Below are 16,673 nucleotides of genomic sequence, written 5' to 3'. Positions count from 1 at the left end.
AGCGAACACCCTCAAAACATGACTATGGTGGTGTTTCGGGGCTTGCTAAATTAGATTTGGCCAAATAGGTTATTAAAACCGCGTTGGCACGCTTGTCTCGTCTAATTTACAAAGTGTAGGTGTAGTTGTTGACCCAATTGTCTACCATTGATGAGGATCTTTGTTCGTCAGCCAAGCAGAAAGTAGAATTCTTTCTTAAATTAAGTCATGGAAAATCCCACATATAAAACTCACGAATGCTTCAAGACGTTTGATGATTTTGTCTACCTCAGATCACAGTTCAAAACCGGTTGTAATATGGGTATTAAAAGAGAATCATAAGTGCCAACATTGCCATGCCATAATGGTTTATATAGGCATCTTAAATACTCCGCATTATAAAACAAAAATATCAACCTATTCCCAGAAGCTACAGATGAGTGTAGAATCTTGCGAAAGATCCTTGTCCCCATCTGTGAGGATTTCATATGACAACGTCGCTATTATTATGAGCACTTTAATGAGTGTACGAACAAGCACCGACGAACTGCCTCACGTTTTATTGTCTAGATGGAAAATAGAGTGTGGGAAGACCACGACTTCGGTGTACAGAACTGCTTACGAGCGCCAGGAGTGATCGACCGGAGATGGCGACTGAAGGAATGTGTTTAAGGCAGCCAAGGTCCATCCCGGGGTGTAGTGCCAAAAAGAAGAAATTCTATTTTTCATACAGTGAAGTTCATACTGATCGGACGGACAGTAGTGAAGCGATATCAGTATTATTAATGAATCAGATTTTCATTTTAAATTATGTCAGTATTCTGCCCACGATATTATTATTAAAATGCCAGAGAACATCAGAATTCTATCTATGTTGCAGGATGTATGATACAGCGATTTATCAGAAAAACCGGGCAAATACCAATTGTTACATTGCAAATGAAGATAACTTTCATCTATCGCATCCAGATTGTAGTAAAATATGTATTTGTAGGCATTTCAGCGCATCTATTTTATACACAAGGCTGCTATCGGCGGCTATCGAGGGTAGTTTATCATATTTATGTATTAAGGCGGTTAATTGAAACAATAAGTTAACCGTCCGAACTGTCAAAAAGTGCCTTTTTTAACAGCTACTCTCTTGGCTGTCTTAACTTTTTGAAAGAGATAGACAGTTTTGACAGTTTAGACGGCTCACTTGTTGTAACAATTATAATACCTCTATGCATGAATATGATAAACTACCCTCGATAGCGGCCGATAGTAGCCTTGTTTATAGAATAAATGCGTAGGTCCTTTAAAAGGTGCTTTTAAAAATACAATCTGTTTTGCCGTCTAATCAGTCTCCATTTTAGTCGATCTGTCAGTCATGTAAATGCAAAACTGAAGCGCCCGACCGAAACCAAAACGGAGACTAGACAGGATGGATTTTCCATCAATCATCATATCAGTTGCCAGTTAAATTGACGTGTAAATTACTATGTTGCCCTTAGACTATAGATACATCTAGACGCCACCTATTGCATTGCTAAATGAATCTGCGTGCCGTGCATTTGGTTTGTGGGCGAGCGAACGCATTTGTATACAAATGTTTGAGAGCATAGACCAGTGATTTCCAAACTGGGAGGCGCGCCTCCCTGGGGAGCCGCGGAGGGTTTCAAAGGGAGGCGTGAAAAGTACACAAAACACAATAATTAATGTAGCCACAGGTTTGCAGTTTGCAAATGCATAGTTTATAAAACGGCCGCTAGTTATAAACTACATAGAAGAACCAGTCCTATAAAAGGTTGTTTTCATTTTAGTATTAGTACATTGTTGACTATTTAAAAGGGAGTCTGTATTATTTAATGAAATAAAGGAGGGGAGGCGCCAAGATCAAATTTTTTTTAAAGGGAGGCGTAGTAACATAAAGTTTGGAAACCACTGCCATAGACCATTTCGCTAGTGTTCGCCCAAAGTGTTCGCACTAGACGCTCAGAATTAAAATATAATTTTCTATTTTTTTTACGTTATATAGTATTTTTAAGCGGTCAAAATGCAACCATTAGGTATCCATAATTTCAGTTATTTTAAAGAAACAGTAGGGCACTTGATATTAAAATATATAATAATATACAAATAAATTATCACGAACATGTATCAATTTACCTATGAATCGTAATACCATCTTCTTGCTTATCAGTACGGCTACCACATTTTAATACAACTCAGAACCATCTTTTCTACTTAATTAACTAAAAATATTTACCACTGACTTTATGTTTAACACAAAAAATATCAATTTTAGCAACACGCGTTCGCAGGTTATCGACACTTAGCTATGCAACAAACTAAGATTTGGCGGTGACACCATAGCAAACCATCTCACACATCTGTAAACCTTTTATCTAACTCCAGCGCGTGTCGCAGAGATTATAAGGGTACCGAATACTTTCTCACTCGCACTTATGCATCGCTTTTGTTCAGGCCTTAATGTTGCCGTATTTTTCGTACTACTTTTCGAATTTCGATTGAAATATTATTTCTTCAAATATAGGTACCGTATTATAACAACCAATATGTTTAGAAATTTATTATAGAAATAATATTCATTTTTAGTGGATAAAAAATACATTACCATTTCCCAACTGAACTGACGAAAACGGAAACCTCGACTGAATGGACAACAGAAATGACATCTAAAAGGGCCTCAACAGTGTGATATTGATTTGAACAATGTCTGTTGTGTAGCAATAATACAATATAAAGCCACATATTTGTAAATGGGATTCTGCACCAATTTGCCTCTCCCATTACAGAAGTCTGCGTGATCCATTGGTGATATAATAATGGACGTTTCCTGTTTTCAGATGCTGATAGAATACTGCGATGGAGGTGCGTTAGACTCTGTGATGGCTGAGCTGGAGAAGGGCTTAACGGAGACACAGATCGCCTACGTCTGCCAGCAGATGTGCCGGGGGCTTGCCTTTCTGCATTCGGCCAAAGTTATTCATCGGGATCTCAAGGCCGGGAATGTTCTGCTGACTATGGGAGGCGGTGTCAAGCTCGGTAGGAATTTACTTTTTGTATTGATGTATCTACCGTCAATCGTCCGGTGTTCGAATTTAGAAGGTCGAATAATGAGGTCTCTACTTTTAATTTAAAGGCTTGAATAATATGTATAATATTATTTTCGGTTGAACTCAGAACATGATCGTATTAAATAGTTTGATGTTTTATTTTTTATAATTAAAGTTGTTATAATAATTTAAAACTCTGTTTTCAGCTGATTTCGGTGTATCTGCTAAAAATAAATCAACCCTTCAGAAGCACGACACATTTATCGGCACTCCTTACTGGATGGCCCCTGAAGTAGTTCTCTGTGAGACTTTCAGAGACAACCCTTACGATTTTAAGGTAAAAGAAACTCACCCTCATTATTTAATATAATTGTCACATAATACATCAAGTACTCCATGACCTTGAAATATCATCATTTATGGCACTACAAAAACATTTTCCATCCTGGATAATCCAGCACTTTCCAGTTACTTTTTCTGAGCATTTTTAAATTTCCTGTGGTGCAGTCCAGCCGTCTCAATTTTGAATATCCAGGTATTCTCTTGCTCTCGGGGGATGCGTACACAACCCAGCCCGCATGCTGGTAACTCCTTTGGTTTTTTATGCACTTGACTGATCCAACGCAGTGTGTATTTTTATATGCATGTAATCTTTTCGCCCCCATAAAAAATGATCAGTTTATTATACCTCAACCTCAAAATGACATTTTATTCTCAGGACTCTTACCTCATCTTTCTCGCGTGCTGAGTGCTCAGGATTCTGATCCATACATTGATACTGGGTGCAGGAGAGTTTTATAGACAAGTTGTTTTAGTTTTCCTATAGAGAGTTTCAAACATTTGGAGACTAAAATAGTACCTGTTGTTGATGTCGATCTGGTGATTTATTTCATTACTTGTGTTTGTGACGAGGGATTCAAGATAAACAAATGACTCCACAGTTTTAAAAGCATCGCCACCAATGATAAGGCTACTATTATCATTAGTTCGTGCACTGTGAAAAACTGGCATGTATTTTGTTGTACTTTCGTTTGTTCGGAGTCCGATGTTTGCAGCTTTACAAAATATATAATATCAATATTATCGGCATTGGCCAATTAATTATTGACTTGATTTGTGGAATATTATGCTATCTACTTTTAGTCTCGCAATAACAAGGACGTTTAATTATTTTTTGTCGAAGACTAAATAAATATAAAAGATTAATTTAAGAATGCGACATTCTTTGAATACACATTTGGAACAGCTTCAGAAACGATTAGAAAATTCTCAGTTCCAATTCAAATATATCACATTGCGGGTTGCATGCTTGTTACCTATTAAGCTACTGTCCAAGGACTAATCCATGCTGTTATTTTAGGACAAGTTTTTTTTACGTTATCTCAGCACAGAGTGAGGCATTTGTATGGTTCGTTGTCAATATTTAAAATATGTGAGTAAATAAAGGTTCATTTGTAACCTGTTTAATGTGTAGGTGGACATCTGGTCTCTTGGCATCACCCTGATTGAGCTGGCTCAAATAGAACCGCCCAACCACGAGATGACTCCGATGAGAGTTCTCCTCAAGATCCAGAAATCGGATCCGCCAACCCTTGAGCAGCCGTCCCGGTGGTCGCTCAAGTTCAACGATTTCATCGCTAAGGCTCTAGTCAAGGTAAGAGATTAATGTAATTTTTATATTTATATGACTGGCTGATCAGTCAGATTGACAACAAAACTGACAATGAGTGATAATTCTTTTCATTCATTACTTTGAAGACTAATGCTAATTGCAAAACTACCACGCCTAAGCAATAACAGAATTGGGTGCTATGAAAATTAGCTTAGAAAAATCAATTATAATAACCTAAGACAATAAAAAATACCAATATAGTCAAATTTTGCAGAAACGAATGTTCTATCTCTCTCTTCCACAATGAGAGCATCTATAAATATTAAACTACTATAGGCGCTTTCAAATAATATTGTATAACATTTTTTTACATCCATAAAATGTTATGTCGAACAATCCGCGGAGGGAAGTGACAATGATATCCGTGTTTGCGAAGTAACAAGCTACATTGTGGGTACTATAATGATTAAATTATCTGTAAGTCATTATGCATTGCAGATTCATCTGTAGCAAACTTAACACAATTTTAGATTCTTTCATCAAGTTAATTCCATAAATTATCAAATGTATAGAACTTGAATTTGTGCTTGGGTGGATGGTATTGTTTTATTAATTATTACTATATACCAGTGGCGAAGGGTGAAGGTAGTCTGTTAAGATCCGACATAAATGGTGCATACTAAACTTTGTCTGTCAAACGTATTTGTTTTCATTGAACTTGGACTACAATGTATAGATAGTGTGTGTTAGATTTAAAAATTCAATTAAACCCTGCCTATTCCAATCCATAATGAATAATCAAAAAATGTTCATTTATCTATAATTATGCCGTTAAACCATACATAATTTTAGATATTTTATGGTTAGGTTCGGTAGGGCTTAATGAATTAAAAACACCATCTTTAAGGCGATGTCTTCGGCCTAAATAACACATATAATGTGACTTTTACGCCATCTATTTATATTTAAAGGCATCTACCATGAATTTCTAAAAATCTGTTACTAAAAACTTTGGTCAGTTTCAATCAGATGGCAGTGAGTTACCATAACTAATTTTAAAAGTAAATTAAAGTTGCCAATGGAATGGAATTCTAGATGAATAAAATTGCTAGACAAAAATTCATTTACATATTATTATTTAAGAATATAATAATATATTCTAATATAACCACTTGAGACCCGAGGGAGAACCAGCCATCAAAAAAAATATTTCTTTGATTTTATGGAAGAGAAGTATTAGTCTATTGACAAAAAATTTTTTTTTACGTTTTTTTTATTTTGTAAAGTAAAATATACTATATGCACATACCAGGTAACACTGCAGATGAATATTACCTACTCTATAAACTTAGGGAAGGTAAAGAAAACAACTTGTCATAGGAATGGTCAATTTTAATAGAACATTACACAATAAAAACAATACAAAAACATTATAAATAGGATAATTAAATATATTTACACTTAAAATTAGTTAAAATTATGAAATAAAACCCTAAATATCGTCGTTGAAACTAGAAAATTGTGTAACTCCGTTTTAATCGAAAATTCACTTTGAATGCCATCTAGTGGCCGTTGATAATATCTATCCGTCTTGCAAATTTTGTAATTCCAGAAAAATTGTATCATTGTTAAATCATGGATGATTTCACTCCAAAACCATACATTTGTATAGGAAACCATAATGTTTTTTGTCTCTCCTGTAAAGTAGTGTTTTTGGAGTTACACAATTTTCTAGTTTCAACGACGATATGTACTTTAAAATTGCTTTGAGCTGCATCCTATACTGTGTGATACAGCTCAAAGCAAAATTTTGTGCACACGTATATATTGCATTTTATGCAAATATACCTGGTGCGGGACTTGCATCCAGGGTATCTGCACACGGATGCCGAATGGTGGCCATCGCTGTCCAAACGTACCTCAGCGATCGGTTGGGGGAAAACCGTTCTCCTGCGAGCTGGTGGCTCTGTGTCTACCTGCGATGTCGACATGTTTCTTGGCCGACCTCGTGCTGGCAGTGTTAAAATGTTGGCTACCCGATCTTCATACCGAATCATAGCTTTCGCTAATCTGATTCAGTACGACAACAGTCTCATAATATCCTTTCGGGGTACATTTTCTAGTTTACAATTCCGCATATACATTAGCCAACAGTTTACTACCGCCAAGTCCACAAAGTGGTTAAAAACCCTCACAGGCCATTTGCATGTCTTCATCGCAGTCCTGTAATAAGCAATTATCCGATCGCCGACATGCCCTCTCGCCAACAAATCTTCCTCCAATTCCGGACCAGCATTCGGCATACTGAAACAATAGGAAAAAAAATATTATTACATAATCCATATTTCCTCATTAATTCAAGTATTTAGCAGTAAAAATACAAATAATGATGGGTAATAATATGTTTTGATTGAAGTTTACTATTCAAACCATCAACTCCTCATTCGAGACAATCGCTACATCATGTGTACAAGATGTAATGAATTCTTGTTTTTTTGCCAAAGCATGTAATGAAAATGAATCTAGTGTATGACCGGATGGTATATAAAACCAATAAATATATTATTAAGAAAATTGTAAACCTACCATTTTGTGAGCCAGGGAAGCACCCTGGATTGTGATGTCGAAGGTTGTAAATGTCGAATGTAAATGTCGTCGCTGTTGTCGGACTCGTAACCGTCGCCGACTTCGCAGTCTGTCGTCCAATATTTCGTCGAGTTCATCAGTATTAAAAGATTTATCTATATGTAAACAAAAAAACATAACCTAATTACATTCATATACTCGTGTCAAACTTATCACTGTAGCATTGTGAATAATTATAATGATGATTATGAGATACATTTTCGAGACAAGTTTCAGTAATTTTGAATGAAATTAAAATTTTATTTTATTAAATTCGGTTCTACAATCATAATATGCGAATGAAAGAAATTCACTATCTATTAGATAATTTACAAAACGTACAAGATGGGCTCGATGACATTTGTCATAAACATAACCTCAAACTAACGTAAAGTATTTATAATTTTACGAAAACGATGAGTCTACGCCTAAAATAATATATATTGATGATAAATGCATGATGGTGATTGAAAATACAGTATATGTAACTCTTTTCAATAATTTTTGAATGTTTGTTTGACAATCAAAACTGCGTGACATAGTTTGTCATTTTGATGTACGATAATAATATTATTTATTATACACTGAAAAGTTTACTTACTTGACAAAAATGTTACTGATGAGTCGATTCCTTCCTGTTTTCAAACAATATACCTAATAATGGCCAAATAAAAAAGAATTGTCATAAATCCGATATTAGATCGAGAGCACGAATGCTACCATAGACTAATGCTACCACATGTTAAAATGCGAGATTTGTTTATTTTGTTGATTATTTTTATCATAAATAATGATAAAAAAACAGTTGTAATTTAAGCAAATACTAATTGCAAATAATTCGCAGTTTCAAATTTTGAATATAGGCAGGTTTATACGTAAATTAAGTTAATATTCTAATTTCAATTATTAAGTTATTTTTATTCATATGGCAATTTCGCCTCAAACTGATAAACTGATTTTTGTCAAAATGCAGAGAAATGTTATTTTGTCTTGTCTATGTGTGAGTTTCATTTTCAACGTCATGTTATGGTATGTGTGTTTTGTATGGAGATATTTTGTTTCCAAATAATTCCACAACGGCAGCACCATACAGACAAACATGTTGCCAATTTGAGCAATTATTATGGTTTCGATTTCTATCGATTCGTTAATATACAAAAATACATGATTAAATTTAAATAACTGCCGTAAAAATTAATAAATAATATTTTTAATAGAAACGCTAAGCGTTATTCGCGATAAATTGCGTGTAAGCCGAGATTTTTCGATTTTAATTGCGTGCTTTCTAACCTCTAAATCGATGTTTTTTAAATTTGAAAAAAGAGATATAAGGATATAATAAATTCCAATTTTCGCTTAGCGTTTCCCTGGGTAATAGATTTACGTACATTTTTATCGTAATTTTGATAATAAATCTTATGTCATTCATTCTTACCACCCGATAGAAATGTACCGAATTTGACACTTATTTTTGGTATATAGAACTCCATGATACTTCTTAATTTTTTATTTTATTTTTCTCATTACTTTTGAATATATATTTACCGATTAATAAACTTTTCTAGCTATTTTTCGATAACAACTTTACCTAGAGACATCACCTTAATATGTATTCTTAATTCAACGAAAACAAATAAGTATGACTGAAAAAGTGTGCACTATTTTTACCAGACCGCCCATTGTATACAAAACTATTATAGTTTGGTTTAGGCGCTGTTTAATTAAATTTTAGAAACTAACCAGTACCATCTGCAGATTTTATTCTTAGTTCAATGATAACAAAATTAAATATGACTGATAAAGTTTAGTGTGCACTATGTATGTCGAACAGTCTACCTACACCCCTCGCCACTGCTATCTACGTTGACTTGTGCCGACTCTAAAACATTCATATTGTAATGGAAATGTAGCTACAGGATGAATACATCAAAGCATCATTATTTATGGTTCATTTTGCTATGGCACTGCTTTTCCGTATTTTGTTCAAGTCTGTCATTGCTCTCTTTTTGCAATGCCTATTCTGTCATTAATCTAATTTTTGTAACCTCTTGTGTTTGTAATGGAAGTGCCAAGATATACAAATTCATCAACCGTAATCTTTGGAAGTGCGTCATTATTGAACAATTGACTGCTTCTATCTAATATGATTTTGGATGTCCAGGGTTCTGCTTTCCACCGCTATGCATTTAATTCTGATTTTTAAATGGGCATAGTGTCTGCGTATCTAAGCATGGATAGTCTTTATTATCACCTCTAGAGGCACTTTCTTCTCAATTCTGAATAATTAATATGCAATATTGTAAATGAGTACTGAATAATTGTGAATTATTTTGCAGGATCCTCTACACCGACCGACCGCGGACGACCTCTTGAAGCATAATTTCATAATGGGTGAGCTGGACTCAAAACCTTTGCGGGATCTGCTCCTCGAGTACCGGGCTGAGGTGGTCGAGGAAGAGCTGGTTGATGACGATACCGAGGTATGCGCATTTAAGTTGTTGGTTGAATGCTTTATTTTAAGGTGGCCATTGACGATCGGTCCAATTCGAACACAGGGTTGAGCGATCCATTGCCTCACCATGCTCTGTTCAAATGGAACGACTGTGAATGAACACCCGTAAACAATATGCAATACATAGATACAGTGAAATTTTGACAATTTTAATTATTACGGACTTAATGTAAAAAAATAATTGTAGTATGAATATTGACATTCAAGAAATCTTCTGAATCTGTTCACTGTATTTCTGTAATGAGTTTGATTTTGTTTGTGTTCAGTTATACTATTTAATTTATCCATTAAGTGGTGATGGTTATTTTATTATTTTATATAAATGTTACAATCATGCAACTTGAGCCTATATCATGCAATATTTTATTATCCATAGGAATGTTTTAATTTCAGTAAAAAATAATTACAAGATAAAAAGAACTTTTTATATACAACGTTTTTAAATTTTCTGTTGAATCATATAAACTTGACTTGACTAGCTTAAACGATCCAAACAATTTGTACTTGATAGAAATACTGAATAATGAAATGTCAGTTCATATTGATTTCCATAGTAACGCATGTATATATTAATAATTTAGTTGCTAGGACCCCCTAGCAACCATTAATGGTATCGAAATAACTTTTCATACAAAACAGAATTAACTGAATTAAATTCTACTTAAAGATGGCTAAAAGTATTAAAAAAATGCATTGGCATCGTGTTCTGATATATTCTAAAAGTTTCAAATGTCTAGTTAGTCGGGAAGTTAGTTAAAAATCGATTGCAAGATTTGTACCGGACAAATAAGAATACGAGCTAAGAAAACGTTGTAAAATAGGGAAAAGTTGTGTGATTTAAACTCTACCATAAACAAATACTATTCTATAAATTTTATTATAATATAGTAGGTATATTATGAATTATTTATCATATCTATGGATAGTAATTTAAAAGATCGTGTTTATAAAGATACAAACTGAAAAATATAATGTGTAACTTACTGAAAAATATAAATTTTTGAATAACAGCAAAACCGCAATTTTCTCATAAGCTGTGTTAATTATTTTTAATGAACATGATATACCAGTGTTAATTTCCTAAAATTAGCAATAATCAAGATGTCATAGATATGAAATTGTCCTTGCGTGTTTTGTATGTAAATAATACACCAAAAATTATCCAGTTTTCATTTCAAGTAGAAGTTCAAAATTGAATACAATGATCAAATTCTCTGTATTTTCAAAGTTTGTAAATTTTTTCATCGTATGGACACGAGTTAGGCCCTCCTCCAACGGAGCAACTGAAATCCGACCGAACTGAAATTAAAATTCCAACGCTAATGTATTTCAATGGCGGCTCGCTGACGGTGAGACTGGAATCTCTCAGTTTCATAACGGACGCGACATGCTAGTCGCACGGTCTCTCAAGTTTCCAGTCACCGTAAAACAGTGGTACTAATATCCGTAGATTCGGTGAAAAGTCATATTTTCTTACCAAACTTGGTAGCACTGCGTAACGAGCGTCATGCTATAAAAACCATAACAACCCAAGCTGTCAAAAGTACAAGATAAGCAAAATTGAAATAACCTAATGTATTCAAGTAAACGCAGCAGTTGTTGTCGGTTTTTGTACAAAACAGCTGATGGTCCAGTTTGACAGTTTGAGGTTATGTGATTAATTATTATTTCAAGTGGGTTTCAGTAACGCCGTGTGCGAAGCATTACATTGGTCAGTTGATGAGTTCCATCACCAACTAGTTCCGTCAGATTTTAGTTCCGCAGTGGGAGGAAGGCCTTAGTGAGGTTTTCGTCGATTGATTTTTGAAGTGATTAGATTAGACAATAATTATTATAATCAGTTAATTTTTATGCGTAATGATTTCTCTTTTATAATATATTGTTAGTGACTACTTCATATTATTTTCACATGTATATTATAATAATATACCTATTATGTATATAATTATTGTACTACTAACTATTTGTTTACATTATAATATTACTAACACGTGTGTTGTTGTCTCTTTTGCTTTTACACGCTTGCCTAACAAAACATAATGCCGCATCCTCTGTCTCTTTCGCTTGAAAAACTCTGATATTTCTATGACCCCTGTAATCGTTATTCTATTTGCAAAAACATATTTCCTCATGTATGAAATTTCTAAATGTTGAATCCTTGCTTGCGAGATTATCATTATAATCATCATATTTTCGTGTTGATGTTGCCACGTGCAAATTGATGCGTGTAGAAGTTTAAAAATCAGAGAAACGGAAGCAAGAGACAGAGTAGGAAGTTTAACAAAGGACAGTATCAAAGAATTGGTTAGTATTTTTTTACGAATATACATGTTATGTATTTATCTCATACATTTACCATATAATTTCATTCATTTCAATTACAATTTCTTACAATCCCATTAAAAAATATCATTCAAAGGCGTAGATAAAAGAAAGATCATAGTCTGTCACAAACTTAATGACTTAGCTGATATATCATCGGTGTTTTGTAAAAAGGGCGAATTAACCAAAATGCTATTTTACAGGAGGATTTTTAACTTTTGACATTTATTTATTAATTACCTGTGGATGTATAACAAGTTTATAATAAAACTTAGAAAGAATACTGTCCTTATAATATAGTATTTTAAAAGGCCTAATATGTTACATTCGCTTTTTATTCGTAATACTAAGTGGATATTCGCCCTTACGATTGTTGTTTTTAAGTACTTTCCTGTGGAGACACAAATTTACACAATAGAGCTAGTGAGGTACATATTGTTTTTTCATTAAAATCTCGATTTCGCCAAAATGGTTGATTAAAAACACCGACGACATCATTTATTAAGGCCAACTTATGGTCACATATTAGCAAAATATGTAAATTTTTACATTAGTTCGTAATATAATTCGTCATATTGTTTTGAGGTTGGGTGGATTCTGATTCTTCTTTCCGCTTGGTATCCATATATGACATTTAACAAATTTGTTATGGATGAAAAAAAACTCATTTAGATGTTAATGCATATGTATTTCTCAATTCAATTTACTTATCCTTTTGAAATATTTTTGTTTGTAGATTATAGTGTTGGTATGTTTTGTTGATTTGATTTTTAGTACACCATTGTTCATTTTCTTAAAATATTGAATACATACAGTAGAACATCGATATTACAGACTAATGCGGGTGAGGGGTTGTCTATTAAAACCTAAACTCCGTTCACAAACAAAATCCTTCATCTTTGAATGATATATCCAGACATACCCGATATGGAGTGATATTAATGTTCAATCTCAACGCGCTTGTTTTTGGTAATCCTGCTTTGAAAAAAAAATCAAGATTTATTTACACTTTTGAAGACTGCTATTTATTTTTATAATCAACTCTAAAATTACAAAAATCAACCCAGGATCACCTTCATCTTCTAACCATTGTAAACGTATTGAATGGAATAATAAATGCAGCTGTGTTAATTAACTGCCAGCCAGTAAGCTACGTTTAGTCTACGAGTATGACAGCATTATGACTTGAATTCGAGTGCGAGAGGTATTACGTGATTATCATGCGCAGAATATTGTTTACAAACGGTGATACTTTGATTTAAACATGTATAGCAGTAACAGGATGTTTTTAACAATTTTCACATTTGACGGGATGTTTTGTCCGTTATATCCGAAATCTGTTATATCGAGGTTCTACATTATGTATATAAATAGTTTTTTTCCCGATTGATAATTCTTTTTTAAGAATTGATAGAAAAGGGTAAACGCAGTTTATCACAACAGAATTTTAATTATTTTGTTACTTTATCACTTCAATGTGTTTTCACCCTTTGGAATAGTTTGAATTTATTAAAGATATCATTTCGTCAGATATAAAAGTAATATTAAGTTTACATATATCTACTTCAATATATTATATCAGGTATGCTCAACAGGAAATGTTAAAACCCGAACTTGAATAAATTTACAATTTTTTTGAAGTGTTCATTGTATTTGGTTTTTGGGTTTTGGCATCATGTGTTTTTCTTCATTTATTCCGAGCCCATAAAGAAAGAGGAAGATCCATGATAACAAGCTGAAAACCAAATATGATAACAAACAATGCTGAAAGTCTTGTAGAAAGTAAGTAGAAGTAGCATTTGTCAATTTTTGTAATATATAAAATTAATCGCAACCACAAGTTAGCGATCCCTGATATGTATTGTATAAACCAAACAATCTCCATCTACATAACTAACGTCACCTAACATGACATGACTAACACCTAACCTCTTGTGATATATTTGATTTGTTTGCAATTGCATGCGGCGACCTTGAGCAGCATCACGCACATCATGGTGCGTCGAAGGTATGCCGATTTCTTATAATTCGACAGCTCTATGCATTAGCAGATTGTGCAACAACATATCCAGCAAAAATTGAATCTATCAATATCTTCGAAAATCTTCAAAACAAGATGAAAACCATTTAAACGGGCAAAAATAGTGATCTAAAATTCTTTTAGACAGTATATATTTACGAAAGAACAACACTTTTGGTTAACTTATCTCTGATAAAATTCTCGTTTGACCTGTAAATAGATGGTGAAATCTCTTCTAAATTCTTGGTTTTATTAATGGTGGTGGAATATATTATGTTTCCTTACGTTTTTTATCTCGAGTATTATCATCTGGGTGGTGGATGTGGATAGCGATGAATGATTTCTCCACACTAGAAGTTTCAATTTACATTTGAAAATTTCATCTCTACTAAACATATACATACATGAAAATAAAATATTGAAATACCATTTTTCTATACCATACCATATGGTGTTTTTAAAACAATTTATTTGTCAAAATACATGTCTATTTACCACTACTACAAACGAACCAGGCTGTTATCACAGTAAATTGAAACTTCGTTATTTAGGATTAATAAGTATTTGGTGGTGGAAAGTTTTGTAACACTTGTTAATTGCAATATAATATATTGGTGGGTTGGTACTGGTTGGTACACAGATAATGTATGTCCAGTTTTTAATGAAATTGAGTTATTTTATACAAAATGCCCCTCTGCATCATACATAAAGACCTTTATGCTGTGAAAATATTGTACATATGTATTTGAGACGTACCTCATTCTAATGGATGTGTATTCTTTACCTTTGATTTTAAATCAATTTGAAACTTTATAATTGAACTTTCTCAAAACATGCAAAATCGGCGCACTAAACCATTGATGTTCATGTGTAATTTCATTCAAAAATTAACTCTTGTTTAGTTGGGTTATCATAAGACAAATTCTATTTGTAAAAATAATGAGGAACCGATCCAAATTTCAATTCTAATGATTGGTATACCCCCGTGGTAATTGATTTTAAAAACTAACCAGCATCATCTGCAGTTTGTACTCTTTAGTAAGTAATAAGTATGACTGATAAAGCTTAGTGTGCACTATTTATGTCAGATCTTAACAGCCTACCTCCACCCCTCGCCACTGCTATACCCAATGATCTCATCATAAATGAACGAACATAACAATTTCATATAATTTTTTCTGCGTATTATTTGTTTACTTTAAGTATCACTGACAAAATCACAATATCATAGGATTATAGGCCGAGCAATAGTTTACAAGTTGCTTTGTAATTGTTCAATTTTGCTCTTACTCATGATTGTTCACCTTTTTGTTAAATAGGAACACCGCAGTTCACACCTTCCGCTGGAGATGGAAGATGACTCCACCTCGGTCAGGTCGGGCGACACTCCCTCAGACCTCAAACGTAAGTCATCAACAACATATGTATGTATTACCAAAACGACCTCCAAAATCAAGACCGTTCTATTAATGAGTAACTGCTCTAAACCCCACATTCCAAAGCTTAGAAAAATGTGTTAAGCTAACAATTTAGTTGCATGACATTAAGGGGGGACATGCTCGTCGAAGGTCAAAATTGAGTTTTTATTGTATATTCAAACCATGATCCTGGACACTCCTTAACCCTTTCTAAGCGTTACGAATCCCGACTTAGTACAACAGTGCGCGTTGTTATTTCAAGCATCAATAAATCGTAATAAATGTCAGTCAAACATACACAAATAGAGTAGTAAAAAATCGGAGTCAAGTTCAAAAATGATTATGACAGAACCTAATATTTTATGTGACTCTAAAAATAAACATTCGTCGCCTAAAACTGATAAGAAATCACGAACAAGATTTCTTCATTGAAAAAATGCCGGCTTACTCGAGCGGCGCCATGACACTTACGAAATGGTGCTGGACTAATGCGTCGATGACAGATTAACAAGTGTAAGAACAGTTCAGTATTATAGTCTACGGCTACGATTTCGACAAATATGTCATACACATAATGAATAATAATATGGTTTATGACTTTTATGAGCATTTTTGTTGAGTGTGTTAAAAAAATATCAGTCATAAATAGCTCATTTTTATAGCATCCAGGACATCTCAAACTGTGTAACTTTTATTTGAACTCCCATACACATTGCAGCACTGCAGGTCGAGTATAAATAAATCATCCTTGAGAACTACTGGCTATTTGAGAGTAATGTACTTACCACCAGTGCCTGGTTTGTACCTACCATTGACTCCGAACTGAATGGAATCGAATGACACATAGTTTATAACAAAACGGTTTATTTTTCGAATACCTATTAGGCTATTACAATTCGTAAAATATTAAATTTCAAACACTTTTTGCACTTCTAAATGCTTTATAGTCACCACAATTTTATTTTCAAGTTCATTTGTTTTTTTTTTTATTATATTACTTCAATAACCTGTGGGTCTATTCTATACTTATCGAACACTAAAGTGATAAATAGTATCAAACTTAGGGTAGGTTTGTATCAAAATATTAGCACTTATTGTAACAATTACACGAAGTTGGTTTTTATTG

At 33.4% G+C, this 16,673-nt stretch overlaps 2 protein-coding genes and 1 long non-coding RNA gene across 4 annotated transcripts in view; 1 reads left to right on the top strand and 2 right to left on the bottom strand.

The window, feature by feature from the left end:
• LOC147066824 (polyprenol dehydrogenase-like) overlaps positions 1-16,673 on the bottom strand; it is a 656,880-nt gene that overhangs the window by 216,955 nt on the left and 423,252 nt on the right. The window lies entirely within an intron of this gene.
• Slik (Sterile20-like kinase) overlaps positions 1-16,673 on the top strand; it is a 65,943-nt gene that overhangs the window by 20,604 nt on the left and 28,666 nt on the right. For both annotated transcript variants that reach the window (XM_085953626.1, XM_085953625.1), the window contains exons 4-8: positions 2,829-3,027; positions 3,245-3,375; positions 4,513-4,692; positions 9,612-9,755; positions 15,449-15,533. In XM_085953626.1, coding sequence (XP_085809752.1) covers positions 2,829-3,027; positions 3,245-3,375; positions 4,513-4,692; positions 9,612-9,755; positions 15,449-15,533 — 739 coding nt within the window. The remainder of the gene's footprint in view (positions 1-2,828; positions 3,028-3,244; positions 3,376-4,512; positions 4,693-9,611; positions 9,756-15,448; positions 15,534-16,673) is intronic.
• Positions 6,541-8,006, bottom strand: LOC147066829 (uncharacterized). Its single transcript, XR_015071516.1, has 3 exons — positions 7,877-8,006; positions 7,237-7,391; positions 6,541-6,954 (listed from the first exon to the last, which is right to left on the bottom strand). It is a non-coding gene; the product is annotated as an uncharacterized LOC147066829 (long non-coding RNA).

Source organism: Rhyacophila brunnea, unplaced genomic scaffold (genome assembly GCF_057557595.1).
Source record: "Rhyacophila brunnea isolate RB1 unplaced genomic scaffold, BYU_Rbru_1.0 scaffold_4, whole genome shotgun sequence".
Lineage (NCBI taxonomy): Eukaryota > Metazoa > Arthropoda > Insecta > Trichoptera > Rhyacophilidae > Rhyacophila > Rhyacophila brunnea.
The sequence above is the reverse complement of the archived record's forward strand: the minus strand, read 5'-3'. Positions and strand labels throughout refer to the sequence as shown.